Source organism: Octodon degus, unplaced genomic scaffold, assembly GCF_000260255.1.
Source record: "Octodon degus isolate 3935 unplaced genomic scaffold, OctDeg1.0 scaffold00075, whole genome shotgun sequence".
Lineage (NCBI taxonomy): Eukaryota > Metazoa > Chordata > Mammalia > Rodentia > Octodontidae > Octodon > Octodon degus.
In genome coordinates, this window is record NW_004524651.1 from 4,072,361 (window position 1) to 4,087,663 (window position 15,303).

The 15,303-nt window shown below is 50.9% G+C and overlaps 1 protein-coding gene across 1 annotated transcript; it reads left to right on the forward strand.

Annotated features, from left to right (window-relative positions):
- The first annotated feature begins 3,984 nt into the window (after positions 1-3,984).
- On the forward strand, positions 3,985-14,454 carry Tyms (thymidylate synthetase). Its single transcript, XM_004635821.2, has 7 exons — positions 3,985-4,164; positions 5,940-6,013; positions 8,956-9,130; positions 10,991-11,092; positions 12,492-12,667; positions 12,992-13,063; positions 14,271-14,454. The coding sequence occupies exons 1-7, from the start codon at positions 3,999-4,001 to the stop codon at positions 14,406-14,408; spliced, it is 903 nt and encodes a 300-aa protein (XP_004635878.1). The 5' UTR covers positions 3,985-3,998; the 3' UTR covers positions 14,409-14,454.
- The last annotated feature ends 849 nt before the right edge of the window (positions 14,455-15,303 follow it).

Here is a 15,303-nt window from a genome sequence, read left to right on the forward strand (position 1 = left end):
GAGCTAGCCAAAAAAAAAAAAAAAAGTTTAGAGAGTGGGAAGAGAAAGCAGTAGAGGATGTTAGGCTCAAAGCAGTCAGGTGAAAAAGGCCCTGGATGCAAGACTCGCCTGGACTTCAGTCTGGATGTGACCAGTGGAAGGTCCAAGACTATGCAAGATCCTCAACCTCAGCAAACCCCAGTGTCATTTCTCATATGATAATTGGTTTCCTGCATCCCAACAGTCAGCTGGCCTTTCTTAGATCCTTTGAGACTTTTTCACTTCCCCTACTTTTGTCCTATATGGTTGTGAAAACTACATTAGATACTGAAATGTATGGTTCATAGTAAGCATCAACAAATAGTAACTATAATGATGAAAAAAATTGAGATGCTTGACTCATCTTTGGTTCTCAAAAATGTCAGTTTCCTGTCTCCTTTTACCTAATTTTATCAACATGTTAGAGAGTTGGTCTATAAGTAAACGGGGAATTTTTTTCTGGACTAGAAGTCTTCATATTTTTCTGTTCTCTTATTCCCTCTATGGAAACTTAATATCCTCTCCTGTGATTTTTTTCAATACAAACTTAAAATAGAGTAAATTTCAATTTCCCACATATTATAAATATTAGCACACTGAGCCAGGTGTGGTGGGGCACCTCTATAATCCCATCACACTGGAGGCTGAGACACAAAGATTCACTTGAGTTTGAGGTACACAGTGAGTTCAAGACTAGCCTGAAATGCATAGTGAGACCCTGTGTCAAAAAAAAAAAAAAAAAAGCATATTGAAAATAAATTTCCCATGTCAAAATGAACATTTAAAAAGGGTTGGGTATACAATTCTTGTTAACCTGTCTCTGTTATAGACATGTCAGCCCCAACCTTGAGACAGATAAGGAAATTACTTCTCCTGGCATACTTAAAGGAGATCTCCCCTTCCCAAAGGTGATACAGGATGCTTTTAAAGTCACTGGTCCAGCCGTGGGATGGGGCAGAAGGGGAAGAGAAAGAATCTCGAATGACCTAGGAAGGGCCAGCTGAGTACTGGGATGCAGGAAGCAAATTAAAAATATCTCCTGTCCTGTAATCCAGTGTGGTTCTGTTTACTGCCTTGCTAGCACTCATATCACCAAATAGCAATTGCACAAATTCTCTACCAGGGCTGTGACATTTTTCCCCCTGAAATTCCTTATTCTGTTCTTGGTACTATCTTTTTCTTCCAATGAACCCAAATACTTAGTGTGTAAATTCTTTTTTCTTCCTCCATCTTTTTGAGACAGGGTCTTACTACACAGTCCAGACTGGCCTTGAGCTCACTTTGTGGTCTAAGCTGGTCTCAGATTCATGGCGATCCTCCTGCCTGGGCCTCGGGTGCTGGGACTGCAGGCATGCATTACCATTACCGATTGTAAATTGTCTTTAAGATTCAACCTATTTGGGCTGGAGAGATGGCTCAGTGGTCTAAAGCACCTACTTAGAATAAGCTTAGCAAAGCATCAGGGACCGCGGTTCAATCCCCCAGCACCACATGCCAGCCAGCCCCGCCCCCTGGTGGGCTGAGCTGGCCACACACACACACCACTCTCTCTCTCAAATAAATAAAAAAAAAAAAAATTAAAAAAAATTAAAAAAAAAAAAAAGATTCAACCTATTTTATGAAGGTTTCATGCCACATAAAAGCAGGTCACATTGTTTTAGCTGGCCAGATGAGGCTGGGGTGCAGATGAAAAAGATGTATCTAACTCCTCCCAGAATATTTCCTTCATAAAAATTTTAAGTGTGAGAGGTTTATTAGAGCAGTAAGCCACCGGAGTCTGCCTTGTCACTTCTCTCACCATGACAGAATACCCTAGCTAATACCGTTGAAGAGAGCCAGGTATACTCTGGACACAAGGTTTCAGTCCCTGGCGCTTGGCTGGCTGCCTTTGGGCCTGTGGCCACATCACAGACCTTCATCACCGAGCAGGTCCCCTCTCAGCTGGAAGGAGACGCAGCATCCAGGGTCCCAATTTCCTCCTGAGCACCACGCCCCAATGACCTCACTTCCGCCCCCTTCTGAGGGCTCCGTAGGCTGCGACCACGACTTCAACGGGGGCGCGTAGGGGACACTGAACTATAGTACCGGCACTGTCCGTAAGCAGAAGAGAACCAGGGGCTCTGGCTGAGGGCCTTGGGAAGCGCACTGCGAGGGCTGGCGTTCAATCGCCAGCACAGGCACAAAAGTAAAATTCACAGCGTGCATTTCCCATGATTCCGCAGAGCCGAGCGCCCCTGCCCACACCGCAGCACCTACTGTGGAGACCCGTGACGAGCGCCTGGCTCTGGCTTCCCCCAGGGCTGGAGTCTGCCGCCCGCCCCCAGCTGCCACTGTGCGCCAGCCACTCCACGTGGGCGCGGCTCACCTCACCCGACTCCAGCACCTCTGCTGCCGTGTGAGGAAGGAAGGGGCCACCGCGAGTGGTTAAGGCCAGGCAGAGCTGGCGGCCCACAGCGACCTCCCTGCTGCGCAGCCCGCCTTCCAGAAGGTTCCCTGGTTTTGGCCCCGCCCCCTCACTAGGCCGTGGTGAAAGCGAGGCTGTCTTGCAGTCCTGCACCAATCACGGGCCAGCACTTGCACCACATCAACCACAGGGCGGGAGCTGCGAAGTAAGCAGCACGCCCCGCATGGCCTTTGGCTAATCTCCTTAGCTGTGTTCAGGGTAGGTTGTGTCTGCGGAGCTGAACGGGCTGTGTCAAAGCTTCCTTTACTGAGTGGGCCTGCGTGCTTGCTCGTTTATTTCTTAGGTACTTTGTGCGATGAAAATTCCTCTAACTCTACCCAGAATTCTTGAGTAGCGTGGACAGAGGAGTCTTTAAAAAGAAAGAGCAAGAAGCGCCAGGGGCTGTTAGCACCGAAAAGCTCGAGACACCAGCAATTTGGAAGATCGGCAACAGGGGCATTAGCTGGCAACCAGCAGGACCTGGCGTCGTCAGGGCTGGTAGCAGAGCTGCACTCTGCGGGTTTCCATCCGAAAGGAGCAAATCAAGCTGAGTTGGTTGGCAGCACTGTGTGCTCAATAAACAACTGCTCTGTAAGGTTGCTTCAATTTACAAGTTTTAGCACACCTGGGCCAAGCCTCCTTGGCTTGATTACGTTATAAAACCTTTCAGCAAAATTGAACAGTGCAGTGTTAAAAACTTCCCAAACCTCCGGCAAGCCGAATCAAGAAGAAAACCTGCGTGGCTGCACTCGCTTACTTGTCAGAGGTCTCCGTATTTGTAGCAAACAGAACAACGTTTAGCCTGAACCTGGGGAGTGGGTTGGATTCGTATGGGGCTGGCTTAAAATGGTGGGGTGAACCCTGAAACAGCAACCAGAGCGATCCTTCTGGCCCAGGCCCCAGAATGTGGGATTTGATCCTTTTCTCTTAGTTGTTTGGAGGCCGGCCTCGTTGTTTTGTTGCCAGACTGACTTTGATCCCACGTTCCCTACTGCCTGAGCCTTCCCATGATGGGACTGCAGGTGTGTGCTGCACTGGGCTCCTAGGGCTTGTATTTTTTATTTCACTATTTACCAGGGTCCAAAGGCTTTTACTTCGGCCAGGCGTGGTGACATGAGCCTGTAATCTCAGCACTCCGGAGGCTGAGGCAGGAGGATTGCTGCAAATTTGAGGCTTGGGCTTTTATTTTTTGTTATTTATGCGGAGCTGAGGGTTGAACGCACAGCCTTCACATGGAGCACATCTTCGGCCCATTTAATTTCATTTTATTATTATCGGGCAAGGTCTCATTAAACTTCCCAGGTTGGGCTTCAATTTGCGATCCTCCCGCCTCAGCTAACCGAGGGCTTAGAGCAGGGGAGCGCCACCAGCCGGCTGGTCTCCATGGCTCCCAAGCACGAAAGAGCAAAACCCGGGGGATGGGGACCCAAGCGCGCGAGCCGGCAGGAAGGGGCGGGGCGGCGGGGGCGGCCCGGGGAAAAGGCGCGCGAAGGGCCAGCCCAGCCCACCGGTCCGCAGCCGCCGGAAGCCGCGCACCATGCCTGCCTCGGGCCCCGAGCTCCCGCCGGCCTGCGCGCCGCACGGGGAGCTGCAGTACCTGCGGCAGGTGGAGCGCATCCTGCGTGGCGGCTTCCGCAAGGACGACCGCACGGGCACCGGCACGCTGTCGCTGTTCGGCATGCAGGCGCGCTACAGCCTGCGAGGTGAGCAGCCGCGCGGAGGCCACCCCGGAGGGGACCCGGACCCTGCGACCCGGCCGCGCGCGTCAGCCCACGAGCGCATCCCGGGACGGCGCGGGGGAGCTGGAGCCCGGGCCCGGGCTGCGCCCGCACACGAGCCGTTCCGCTTCGCCTAATTTTTTAAAAGGCGGAGCGAAAACACTGTGGGCGGGGAGGCGGGAAAGGGATCCGCGCCGCCAGCCTGGGCGGGAACTTGGGGCTCCCGAAGGTTCCCGCCGACCGAGTGCGGGCTCATTCTTTGCGCTTTTTCTTCACCATTGTGTAGGCCCGGGGAGAAGGGAAACGCGGGTGGTTAGGGTCAGGTTGCAGGGAACGAGGGACGGGGCGAGGGCCTGTGCGTTGGCTTCTGTCCCGCTGCCTTGAGCGCCTACTGCCTGTCACCTTCTTTGTGGGGCGCGTCCTGCAAGGCGGGTGAGCCTGGGGTAACACTTTTCCATGATGAGTGGGGACGCAAGTGTGGGATAGGGTTTGATGGGGGAACGGCCCCCCAGACTCGCGTGGCATCCCTGTTCTACAGAACAGAAACCATCGGGGATCTCTTCCTGCTGCTCTGGAAGGAGCAGACTGAAGCAGCAGAAAGCGGCTTTTAACCCGTGCTCAGCAGAGGGCTTGGGTGAGCGCTCAGGTCTTCTCTCTAGGTTACAGGAGGAGGAGTTAAGGCGCAGTAGCTGGTAAAACACCTCCTCTGAATTTCAGCTACAAGGAGTGATCAAGATGGACAGTGACTATTTAAAAATGTATTACAGTCAAAAGCACATTGCCATTTGCCATGAATTCCCAAAGCCTCCCAGTCACTTCAGACACACGTGCCACCATTCTCTTCTCGGTCCCTTCTAGGATGTCTCTAGGGAATGGGATCAAAAGTAGGGTGAGTGCTGCTGCCACATAGAAGCATCCCAGTGTGGCCAGATTTGGCCAGATTCACCAGATCTGCCAGCATGGGGCTTCTGGCTCTTCCCCTGAGTCAAAGTGGCCATGAAAGGCAAACATTTGGGTTCAGGACATAGAGGCAGCCACCACAGTGCAGCTGAAGACAGGAAAGAGGAAGACAGAGGACTTCCAGAACTGCTTCAGAAAGGGGCAAGAACTGTGGGAGGAGTGCATTGAAAGGGGGGATTATCTCTAAATTTATCTCTAAAGAGATGAGCTTTTACACATTTATACTTCTCTGTTGCTTGTTGCTTCTGTCCCTTAAGCTGTGTAAACCTCTGTAGGGCCTCTGCCTGTAAAATGAACATGAAGGTTCCTCTAAGTGAGTTGTGTCCTGGATTAAATAATATCCTGCATGTGACATGTTGGAACAGCCAGTGTTTTTGGTAGACTGTAATAATAGACTGGTTTGCTTTATGTGCATCTGCCAACAGCTATTAGTAGTTGCATTGTGGATCTACTCTGTACCCTGGAGGAAGGGTTCTTCTCTGGCAAGATGCTGGTAGAATTAGTAGGTGGAGCATTTGGGCTTTGTCCAGGGCTACAGTTAGGGCAGCAGGGTGCCGGTCACACTGGCTGGATGGCAGGTAGGAACCCTGCCCTCTCCTGGTCACTCACACAGCACATGTCCAGGAGTCACTGGGCTCTGGAGGGCTGGCCAGCCTGCCAGCTCAGCCCCACCCTGGCCCCAGTGCCCGCTGGATAGGAGTTTCTTCCATGGGGTGTCCCCATGCTCGTGGCTCTTTCCTCCACAGAGAAAGTGGAAGCTCTGTCTTGACACATTCAAACTGTCTGGCAAACTTTTTCAGATGAATTTCCCCTGCTGACCACCAAGCGTGTGTTCTGGAAGGGTGTTCTGGAAGAGCTGCTGTGGTTTATCAAGGTAAAGAAGCGGCTGCTGTGAGACACTGGGTTTGTTCTTAGCCCAAGCCATGGAGCGCCTTTAAGGCGGGTCATAGCTGGGAGGCTGAGGCAGGAGAAATCCAGGTTGGAGCCCAGCCTGGGCAGTTTAGTGAGACCTTGTGTCAAAGAATAAAAAGAGGGCTGGGGTTGTAGCTCTAAGCAAAGGCCCAAGGCCACACGTGCACACGCATGAAAGTCAGATCCTGTCACAACTCGGCCTAAAGCCTTTAGCAGCTCCAGTTTCATCCACTCAAGAGCCAGGTTTCGTGGGGCCCCATCTCTGGCTCTGACCTTACTGTTTCTCTACCTCACCCGTGCTAGTCTCCCTACCGAACTCTGGGCACACCGGGACATTCCCACTGTGAAACCTTCCTCCCTGACACTTCCTTCAACACTGTTCAGCAGCAAGCTTTTTCTTTTGTGTTTTGAAACAGTCTTGCTCTATGTAGTTTAGGCTGGCCCTGAGTTCACTTTGTAGACCAGGCTGGCCTTTTGTGTCCTCCTGCCTCATCCACCCAAGTGCTGGGGTTACAGGTGTGCACCCCACCACAGGGGCTCAGATTTTCTGGACTTCCCTGTCACAGACAGCCTGGTCCTGTGTTTTTCTCCTCAGGGAAATGGTGTGTAATGCCAGCCTTGCTCTTCCCCATGAAGAGGGGGAAGGTAGACAAATAAGTGAAATGCTGCCTAAGCGCCATGTGGGCAGGCTCCTCCTCCCAGCTCCAGGTCCTGGGCCTAGGCCGGGGGTTCTGCCCGGTGTTGGCCGAGGGTTCCTGCAAAAACAGGTGAGCCCTGGGCCACGTGAGGTGGAAGTCGAGCATGTCAGGTGGTTCAAATCAGAGCTGGAACCTCTGATCCTGTTTTGGAAATGGCTGGGCTTTGGACCTTCCATCTGCCTCAGCGTTGTGTTCTGGGTGCTTTACACTAGCCTCTCAGCTGGCCTGCAGTACCTGGCCTGGGATCTTCAGGCATTTCAGAAGGAGCATAGTCTTTGTGCTATTTTGGTGGTGCTATGGAGTGAACCCAGGGCCATTGCTCACATTCCACAGGAAGTGGGCATCATCAGCCAGTGAGAGCTCAGTCTGGGTGGGTGGAAACAAGACTTATAAAGCAGAATCCCAAAGACAGAAATGACTTATTGGAAGCAAAAAGTTGGGGACAAAACAGTAGAAAGGGAGGAGGCATTGAGATGCTTAAGAATAAAGCACTTCCTGTTTTAACTGGAAGTCCTTAGCAGGTGACCAAAAACAGGAGCCAACAGGTCCCACCCTATCTGCCCAGCAGCCAGGGGTCGGTGAGGAGGTGGAGTCAGACCACACAGTAGCTGGGTCTTCACAGCCCGGCCTTTGGCTGGAGTTATCTCTCCCTGCACATGGCAGACCCCAGGCCTTTGCCTCTGCACAGAGGGGCAGGGGACATCAGGTGATAGCAGGCAGAAGGACCAGCCGAGGCCCAGGTGCACATGGCAAGCCTTACTGGTTATTCCTCAGCACCTTCGTGGACAGAGGGGCCTGTGCTTGCCCTAGACGCCTGTCTCGGGACAGGTCAGAATGTCACAGGCTCAATCTAATGAGATGAAGTAGAAGAAAAATAAACACAGGGCGTGGCACTTAGCAGGGAGCAACTGTTAATAGAGATTGCAGGTGGGCAGGTGAGGAGGAAGTAGGACTTTATAGTGGCATATAGAGAGTGAAATAGTATCCACCTTTGTTTATTTTGTCTTTTTGATTCAAGGTCTCTCTGCAGTTCAGGCTAGCTTTGAGCTCACTTTGTAGCCCCGTCTGGTCTCAGACTTGCACCAATCCCCTGCCTCAACCTCCAGAGTACTAGGATTACAGGCATGCACCACCACACCTGCCAGTGTTCACATTTACCCCAGTTTAGCGGGTAACGTTTGTCAGAGAAGCAAATGCTGAATAAATTATCCTGTATGCCAGGTATATGCACATACTGCATGTGAGGCAGGAAGTTCTTTTTTTCATTTTGTGTATTTGGTACAGGGTCTCACTATGCAGATCGGACTTATGGTGATCCTCCTGTTTTCAGCCTCCCCAGTGCTGGGATTACAGGCATGCACCACCACACCCAGACTCTGTCAGCGTGCCCCAGGGCAGGGTCAGCCTGGCATGCAGGACCAAGGATCAAACTCTCGTCCCTGTGCTTGCCAAAGCAGGTGCTTAGTCCTCTGAGCTATTTTGCCTATCCTAGGAAATTCATTTTGGAGTACCACATTTAGACATAGGCCATGCTTAAGAAATACAAAACCAAAAACAGGAAAAGAAAAGAAAAAAAAAAATACAAAACCTGCCGGCCAGATAGCTCAGCGGACTAAAGCTCCTGCTTAGGCAGAGTACAGCAGCCAGGGTTCAATCCCAAGCCTGTCTTGCTGGCCCCACCCCAGGGCATGCCGAGACAGCGATTGAGACTGGGCGTGCCTGTAATTCCAGCACTTGGGAGGCTTAAAACAGGAAGATCACTACAAGTCTGATCTATATGTTAAGACCCTGTAGACCCTTTAGACTCTGTACTAAATACATTAAAAAGAAAAGAAAAGAAAAAGAAATACAAAACTGACCTGGGCTTGATGGTACTTGCCTATAATCCCAGCACTCAGACTGAAGTAAGAGGATTGCTGCACATTCAAGGCCAACCTGGAACCTAGCCTGTGTATCGAGGCTTCCTTTTAAAAAAGGAAAGCTGGGTGTGGTGGCACATACCTGCTATCCCAGCAGTCTGGAGGCTGAGAAAAAAGGATACTAAGTTAAAGGCCAGCCCAAGCAATCCAGCCCCAGCAATTAAGACCCTGTCTTAAAATAAATAAGGACTGGAATATAACTTAGTGCAAAGGCCCTGGGTTTAAAATCCATTATAGTAAAAGGAAAAACTTTGACTCAGTTCCCACTTTACTTCCATTTCTTCCAGGGATCTACAAATGCCAAGGAGCTGTCATCCAAAGGAGTAAAGATCTGGGATGCCAATGGGTCCCGGGATTTCCTGGACAGCCTGGGGTTTTCTAGCCGCCAGGAAGGGGACCTGGGCCCCGTCTATGGCTTCCAGTGGAGGCATTTCGGGGCTGATTACAAAGATATGGACTCAGGTGAGGACATGGCCAGGTCCCCAACATGCCAGGTACCCTTCCTGGCCTCAGTTTGCTCCGTGGGTGGGTGAGGAGGGGGCAAACAAAGTCTGTGCCTACTAAGTCCCTGGAGCTGATGGAGAACTTGGCCACTGGGGAGCTTGGAGCTTTGCTGTGTCCTTGGCTGATAGCTGTAGGCTCGGCATCCATGGTGCAGGAGAAGCTGCCCAGGTGTGTCTTATGGTGGCGTTGCTCTCTTTTCAAGGCCAGACCAGCTGGGCTTGATGGTACGCACCTGTTCCGAGACTGGCGGCTGAGGCAGGAGAATCACTACAAGTTCTAGTGTGAGAACAGCCTGGGCTACCGAGTGAATTCAGGGGTCAGCCCGAATACATAGCAAGACTGTCTCAACAACACTAAAAGCAACACTGGTCCACTCGCACAGTTTAGGGGGCGTCAGAGTGCTGGTGGTCACCTCTGCCTGCTGTGCAGGAACAGGAAGGGACATCCCACGGCAGGATGTCCTTTTCCATGCTGTTGGTGGCCCCACTGAGCCACAGAGACCAGCCCCAGCCTCTGGTTCTTGTCTTGGCTGTCCTGAGGCAGATGCCTGTGTGCACAGGAAGTAACAACTCCCTGGCTGGGCAGGACCACCTGACGTTGTGTCTCCTCTAAAGGGACGGTGTCACAGCTCCATTCTCCTGGAGGGACTGGGCTGGTGCTTCCTGAATCCCTTTTAGTAAAAGCTGGAAATTACCCTTATGTGCAGCCATGAGACCTTGTTAACATTGGCAGCTTTAAGACACACACACACACACACACACACACACACACACACACAGGATTGAAGCTAAAGCCTCAAACCTCCAACCATTGTTATATTTTATTTTAACGCAGGGTCTTGCTAAGATGTCCAGGCTGGACTAGAACTTGTCATTCACCTGCCTCAGCCTCCCAGAATCAAGATTTTAAAATGCTGGGTAGACCAGCAATGGCCAGATTTATAGAGGTACAACGTAGAATGTGCGTAGCCAGAGGCTGGAGAGAAGAGGAAATGGGAGACTCGGGTCTAGCAGGCATGCACTGTTCGTTTGGGATGGTGCAAATGCTGGAGATGGACAGTGTGCAGGTTGTACAAGATGAATATGCAGTCAGTGCTGCTGAGCTGCATACTTAAAAATGGTTATGGTAGTGCATTTAATGGTATGTGTACTTTATCACAGTGAAAACGGTGTGGTACAAGTCAGACATGATGGCACAGGACTATAAGAGGCAGGAATAGTGCCAATTCAGGCCCAGCCTAGGAAACTTTAACAACTTAATGAGAAAGAGCTGTGGACGTGGCCCAGCGCTAAAGCCCTGGGCACACTCCTACAAAGCCCAGCAGAGCAGGCTTTCTGCAGGTAAATGGTCTGCAAGTTGCCTGCACTTGCTGCCCTAGGGCCTCTTCTAGAGGCCACTTTCCTGGCCTGTGGTGCCTTGCCTCTTTTGTGTATGTGTGTGTCGTACTGGGAATGAAACTCAGGACTGTGCACTTGCCAGTCAGGCGCTGTGCCACTGAACTGTATTCTGGCCAGTTTTTTGTTTAACAGGAAAATGATGGCCTTAGTGTGGAGCTGTCCGAATGCTTGCTGTTGGATCCCAGCAAGGGACTTGACACCTTTGTAAGTGTCCAGAGACTTAGCTCAGTGGCAAAGCACTTGCCTGGCATGCACAAGGCCCTAAATTCCATCCCTAGCACTGGGAAAATGTGTTATTCTGGAGTAATTACACATTCATAGGAAGCTGCCAAGGAAAGGAAAGGATGCCGAGTGGCCTTGGGACCTTGTCACGAGATGCTGTGGTTCATGTGTGTACGTGCGCTCTCTGTCAATCCTGCAGATTACTCGGGTCAAGGAGTTGACCAGCTGCAGAATGTGATCAACACCATCAAAACCAACCCTGACGACAGAAGGATCATCATGTGTGCCTGGAACCCGAAAGGTGAGGCAAGCCCCTCTGTGTGGTTAGCGCAAGGGAAGCGTGTGCAGTCGGCTCCCTGGGCCCCACCCCAGGGGGGCCCCACCCGAGGAGGGCCCCAGCCACGCAGTCGTAGTGTGGCCTGTGTCTGTCACACTTGCTGCTTTTTACCCTCAGACTATGGGTTGGACCCAGGTGATCCCACTCTGCATTTATACTCATTAAATTGCCTAGGAAAACGCACACATGAGCCTAACATTTTAAGCCAGGCATTAGTGACTTGCACAACCTGTAGTCCCAGCATTCTCGAGGCAGGAGGATCACTGAGTGTGAAGCCAGCCTAGATTACTTCGTGAGACCCTATCTCAAAAAGATTTAACATTTTCATTTGGACAGATGAATTTTCAAGTCACATGTACCTATTTATTATTGCTATTCTTTTTCTTTCTTTTTTTGGTGTTAGTAGAAATCAAACCCACAGGGTCTCTACCACTGAGCTACATGCTCAGTTCTTTAATTTTTAGCTACATTTACTGAGTGGTCTGGGCTTGGCTTGAACTTGGAATCCTCCTGTCTCAGCCTCCCGCAGTGTTGGGATTACAGGCATGGACCATCATCCCCAGTTCGTTCTTAGCAACTGTTTTGTAAAGCGAAGCCCTGCCAGGGATGGTGTCTTACTTAGTTTCCTCCTTACTGAGACAAAAATACCTAATACCCAAAGCTAAAGGGAAAAAAGTTTATTTACATAGTTTGTGGAGGTTTCGGTGCCTTAAGCACCTGGCTCCCAGGCAGGGTAGATGGCAGAAGAGAAACAGTTCTTGGCAGGCAGAGGAATAGCAGAGCGACAAGGGACAACTGCAGCTCTTCCCCTTATATCTTGCTGGGGGACTTAGGGCAGGAAGCATTCACCCTCCACCCTCATGCCCTGGATCCTAGCACTGCACTGTGAATTAGTCCCAGTGTCACACACACTAGATCCAGCTGTCTCTGAACCCCTCCTATGACTGCATGAGGCTGGGTCAACAACTAGACCGCAGCCATAGCAGGGTAGTAAGCACCCAGAGTGGGACATTTGCATCTGAAATAGAGATTGTCCCATAGGAGTGTGCCTGGGATGCCAGTTTCTGTGAACGAAATAGTTCCTCCTGTATTTGGTGGCACAGATACTGACTTTCAGCTTGAATGGAGGAGCATCACTTTGTCCCTCCCTGTACATCCACAGAAATCTTAGGCAGAAGGCTGATGACAGGTCCCATCCATTCTGCAACACTGCTGCAGGGTGTGGCAGGTCTGACCGCATGCAAGTCGTGGGCGTTGCCACAGCTGGCGCCTCTTGCGTGGTCCCTGCCTCTGGTGGCCTCTGTCTCCATCCCGTCGGCCTTGCTCGCAGCTGTGCCTTCATCGCCGGCCCCTGCCTCCGCAGATCTCCCTCTGATGGCGCTGCCTCCCTGCCACGCCCTGTGCCAGTTCTACGTGGTGAATGGGGAGCTGTCCTGCCAGCTGTACCAGCGGTCAGGGGACATGGGCCTGGGCGTGCCCTTCAACATCGCCAGCTATGCGCTGCTCACCTACATGGTCGCGCACGTCACGGGCCTGAAGGTGGGTTGCATTTGGCCCAGAGAGGGTGGCCCTGCCTGTCCGCACCTTGCGCCTTGGAGTCTTGGTAAACTTTGCTCCAAGCAACACTGGTTAAATCTTTAGTTTTCTGCAAAGTCTGTTGTCATACACTGTATGATACGCTTTAAAGCAACTGAAACTAAGCCAGGGCGTGGTGGTGCACACCTGCAGTCCCTGCACCTGGGAGGCAGAGGCGGGAGGGTCCCAGTGAGCCCGAGGCCAGCCTGTACTGCACAATGAGACCCTGTGTCAGGAGGAAGGAAGGAACTGAAGCTCATCCCTCATTCCATGTCCCACGCTCTTTAGCCAGGAGACTTCGTGCACACTTTGGGAGATGCACATATCTACCTGAATCACATCGAGCCGCTGAAGACTCAGGTGAGCATTCGCTCTTTTCTCCTCTTTTGAGCTTGGTCCTTTCTGTTGGTTAAAAAGTGGCCATGGGCAGTATCCTTTCCGTCACACTCACTCTGGGCACGGATAAACTCAACACTTGGCCCGGCAGCCACAGGCACCTGACAGGTACTGTAAGGTACTAAGCACCAGTACCAGACAGAAAGGGTACCTTTAGGCCAGGGCATTTCGGACCTTCCCTGAGTTGGCATTTTTAACTATTATTACTTGGAGGGGAAATGAAATGCAGTATGTGCCTTAATTTTATGCTAACAGAACTTGAGCGGCCTGTCTGCCCAGTGCCTTACAGCACGTGATGTGTGGAGGGCGGAGAAATGGGAGCAGCTGGCTTCCTGATCCTCAGGGAGAGAGAGGACTTTGGCACCAAAACCCTTCGCGCCCCTTCCAGATTAGACCAGGTCTCGAGTAGGCCAGCTGCAGGCTTGTTTGGCTGCCGCCCTGCCCGTCCCTTCTTGTCGTGTTGGCTACCATGGCAGGAGGTGCTGACGCGGGTCGGCATCCTGGCTGCGTGCACCTCGAACACTGGCTCGCATCATCTCTGGGAATTGTTTAAAGATGACTGTCCTTCGTTCTCCTTTCTGCTGGGGACAGCTGGGCCAGGGATTAGGAAATTTAGGACACCATACTGTAATGTTGTGAGTTACATACAGAAAAGGACAAAAAACTATGTCCTGGTCTGTAATAAATTTGCCAGGAGTTACAATAGAGTGTAATCCTGAGCCAGGTGTGATCCACGCCTGTAATCCCAGCACTTGGAGGCTGAAGCAGGAGGATGGTGGGCTCCAGGGCAAGAAACCTCCAGAAAGCTGGGCGAGTGGCGCACGCCTGTAACCCCAGCACTCTGGGGGCTGAGGCAGGGGGACTGGTGCAAGTTTGAGGCCACCCTGGGCTACAGAGGGAGCCCAAGGCCAGTCTGTTCTGTGTATGTATAGCAAGACCCAGTCTCACAGAGAACTTAGGCCTGATGAGCCACCTGGCTCCTGATGCCATGTAGTGTCACAAGTGCCGCTCGTTCTTAGTGCAGGAAGACAAGATGGTCATGCCCCGTGATGGTGGGTAGCCATGGTCAGGGTACTCCTGAAATCCCTGCTTGCTTCCTGCAGGGATGCAGGGAATAGGATTAAAACGGGCTACATTGACTTGGCAGAGTAATGGTTGGTTTTGTTTCTAGCTTCAGCGAGAACCAAGGCCTTTCCCAAAGCTCAAAATCCTTCGAAAAGTTGAGACAATCGATGACTTCACAGCTGAAGACTTCCAGCTGGAAGGGTACAATCCCCACCCCGCCATTAAGATGGAGATGGCTGTGTAGGATGCGTCCCACGGCGCTAGGGGAAGGAAGGGCCCTGTTCAGAGCTTGAGTCTGGGTGTTCTTGTGTCTAAAAAAGGGACATGGGTGAAAAACTCTGAATTATTATTTGTTAACTTTTAAAGATACTGTTACTGCCAGGGAAAAGGTGCTGGGTTTTTTTTTTTTAATGATAAAGGAATTTAACTTTAGTAATCAAAGTGTACAACAATGCTAAGATTATGAAAACAGCAGCAAAAATTTCTATAGTAGCAAAAACAAGTGCATTCGTTTCAGCTGTGCATAGCGAAAATGCCAAAGTTCATTTTATAAAGACACTTTTCCCTCAAATCCGAACTCATACCAGTCAGTGTATAGTTTGCTTGTGAACATTTGCTGTTACATTTGTATTATATATTCCTGTAATAAAGGATTAGCTTGCATTTACCCACATTTTCTCTTGCAATTTATCTGCTCAGATCCTGCCTAAAACAGTCACCCGAATGCTCCTAAGTACACGCGCTGTGTTCTTGTTTGGCTGCTGTGGAGCATGGTAGTGTATCTACTGGAAGTGTTCACAGTGCGTTACTTCCGTCCTAGTTTTCTATGATTCATCTCCTCCTAGTAGCATTTTATCATAAAATATAATGAACATTTGAGGGGGTTTTGTGGAACCAGGGATTGAACTCAAGCCCTTGAGCTTGTCAGGCAAGTGCTTATTCTACTGAACCATCTCCTTGGCCCCTAAGTAGAGGTTTTTAAGGGTTATAAATACCTTGAGTTCTGGTGTAAATTCTGATAGGCTTAGACTGGTTAAGCAAAAGGGTGCTAAACCACTGAGGGCTCATCAGCTCCCCATGGTGTTCCGAAACTATTGTTATTTATGAGAAGCATTAAGCAGAACAAGGAATTGCTCTAA

Excerpts from the sequence above, each read along its gene's own strand:
- Tyms (XM_004635821.2), top strand. The coding sequence starts at position 3,999 with ATGCCTGCCTCGGGCCCCGAGCTCCCGCCGGCCTGCGCGCCGCACGGG. Across the intron at positions 4,165-5,939 it reads GGCGCGCTACAGCCTGCGAG|ATGAATTTCCCCTGCTGACC; the intron begins GTGAGCAGCCGC and ends AAACTTTTTCAG. Across the intron at positions 11,093-12,491 it reads GTGTGCCTGGAACCCGAAAG|ATCTCCCTCTGATGGCGCTG; the intron begins GTGAGGCAAGCC and ends CTGCCTCCGCAG.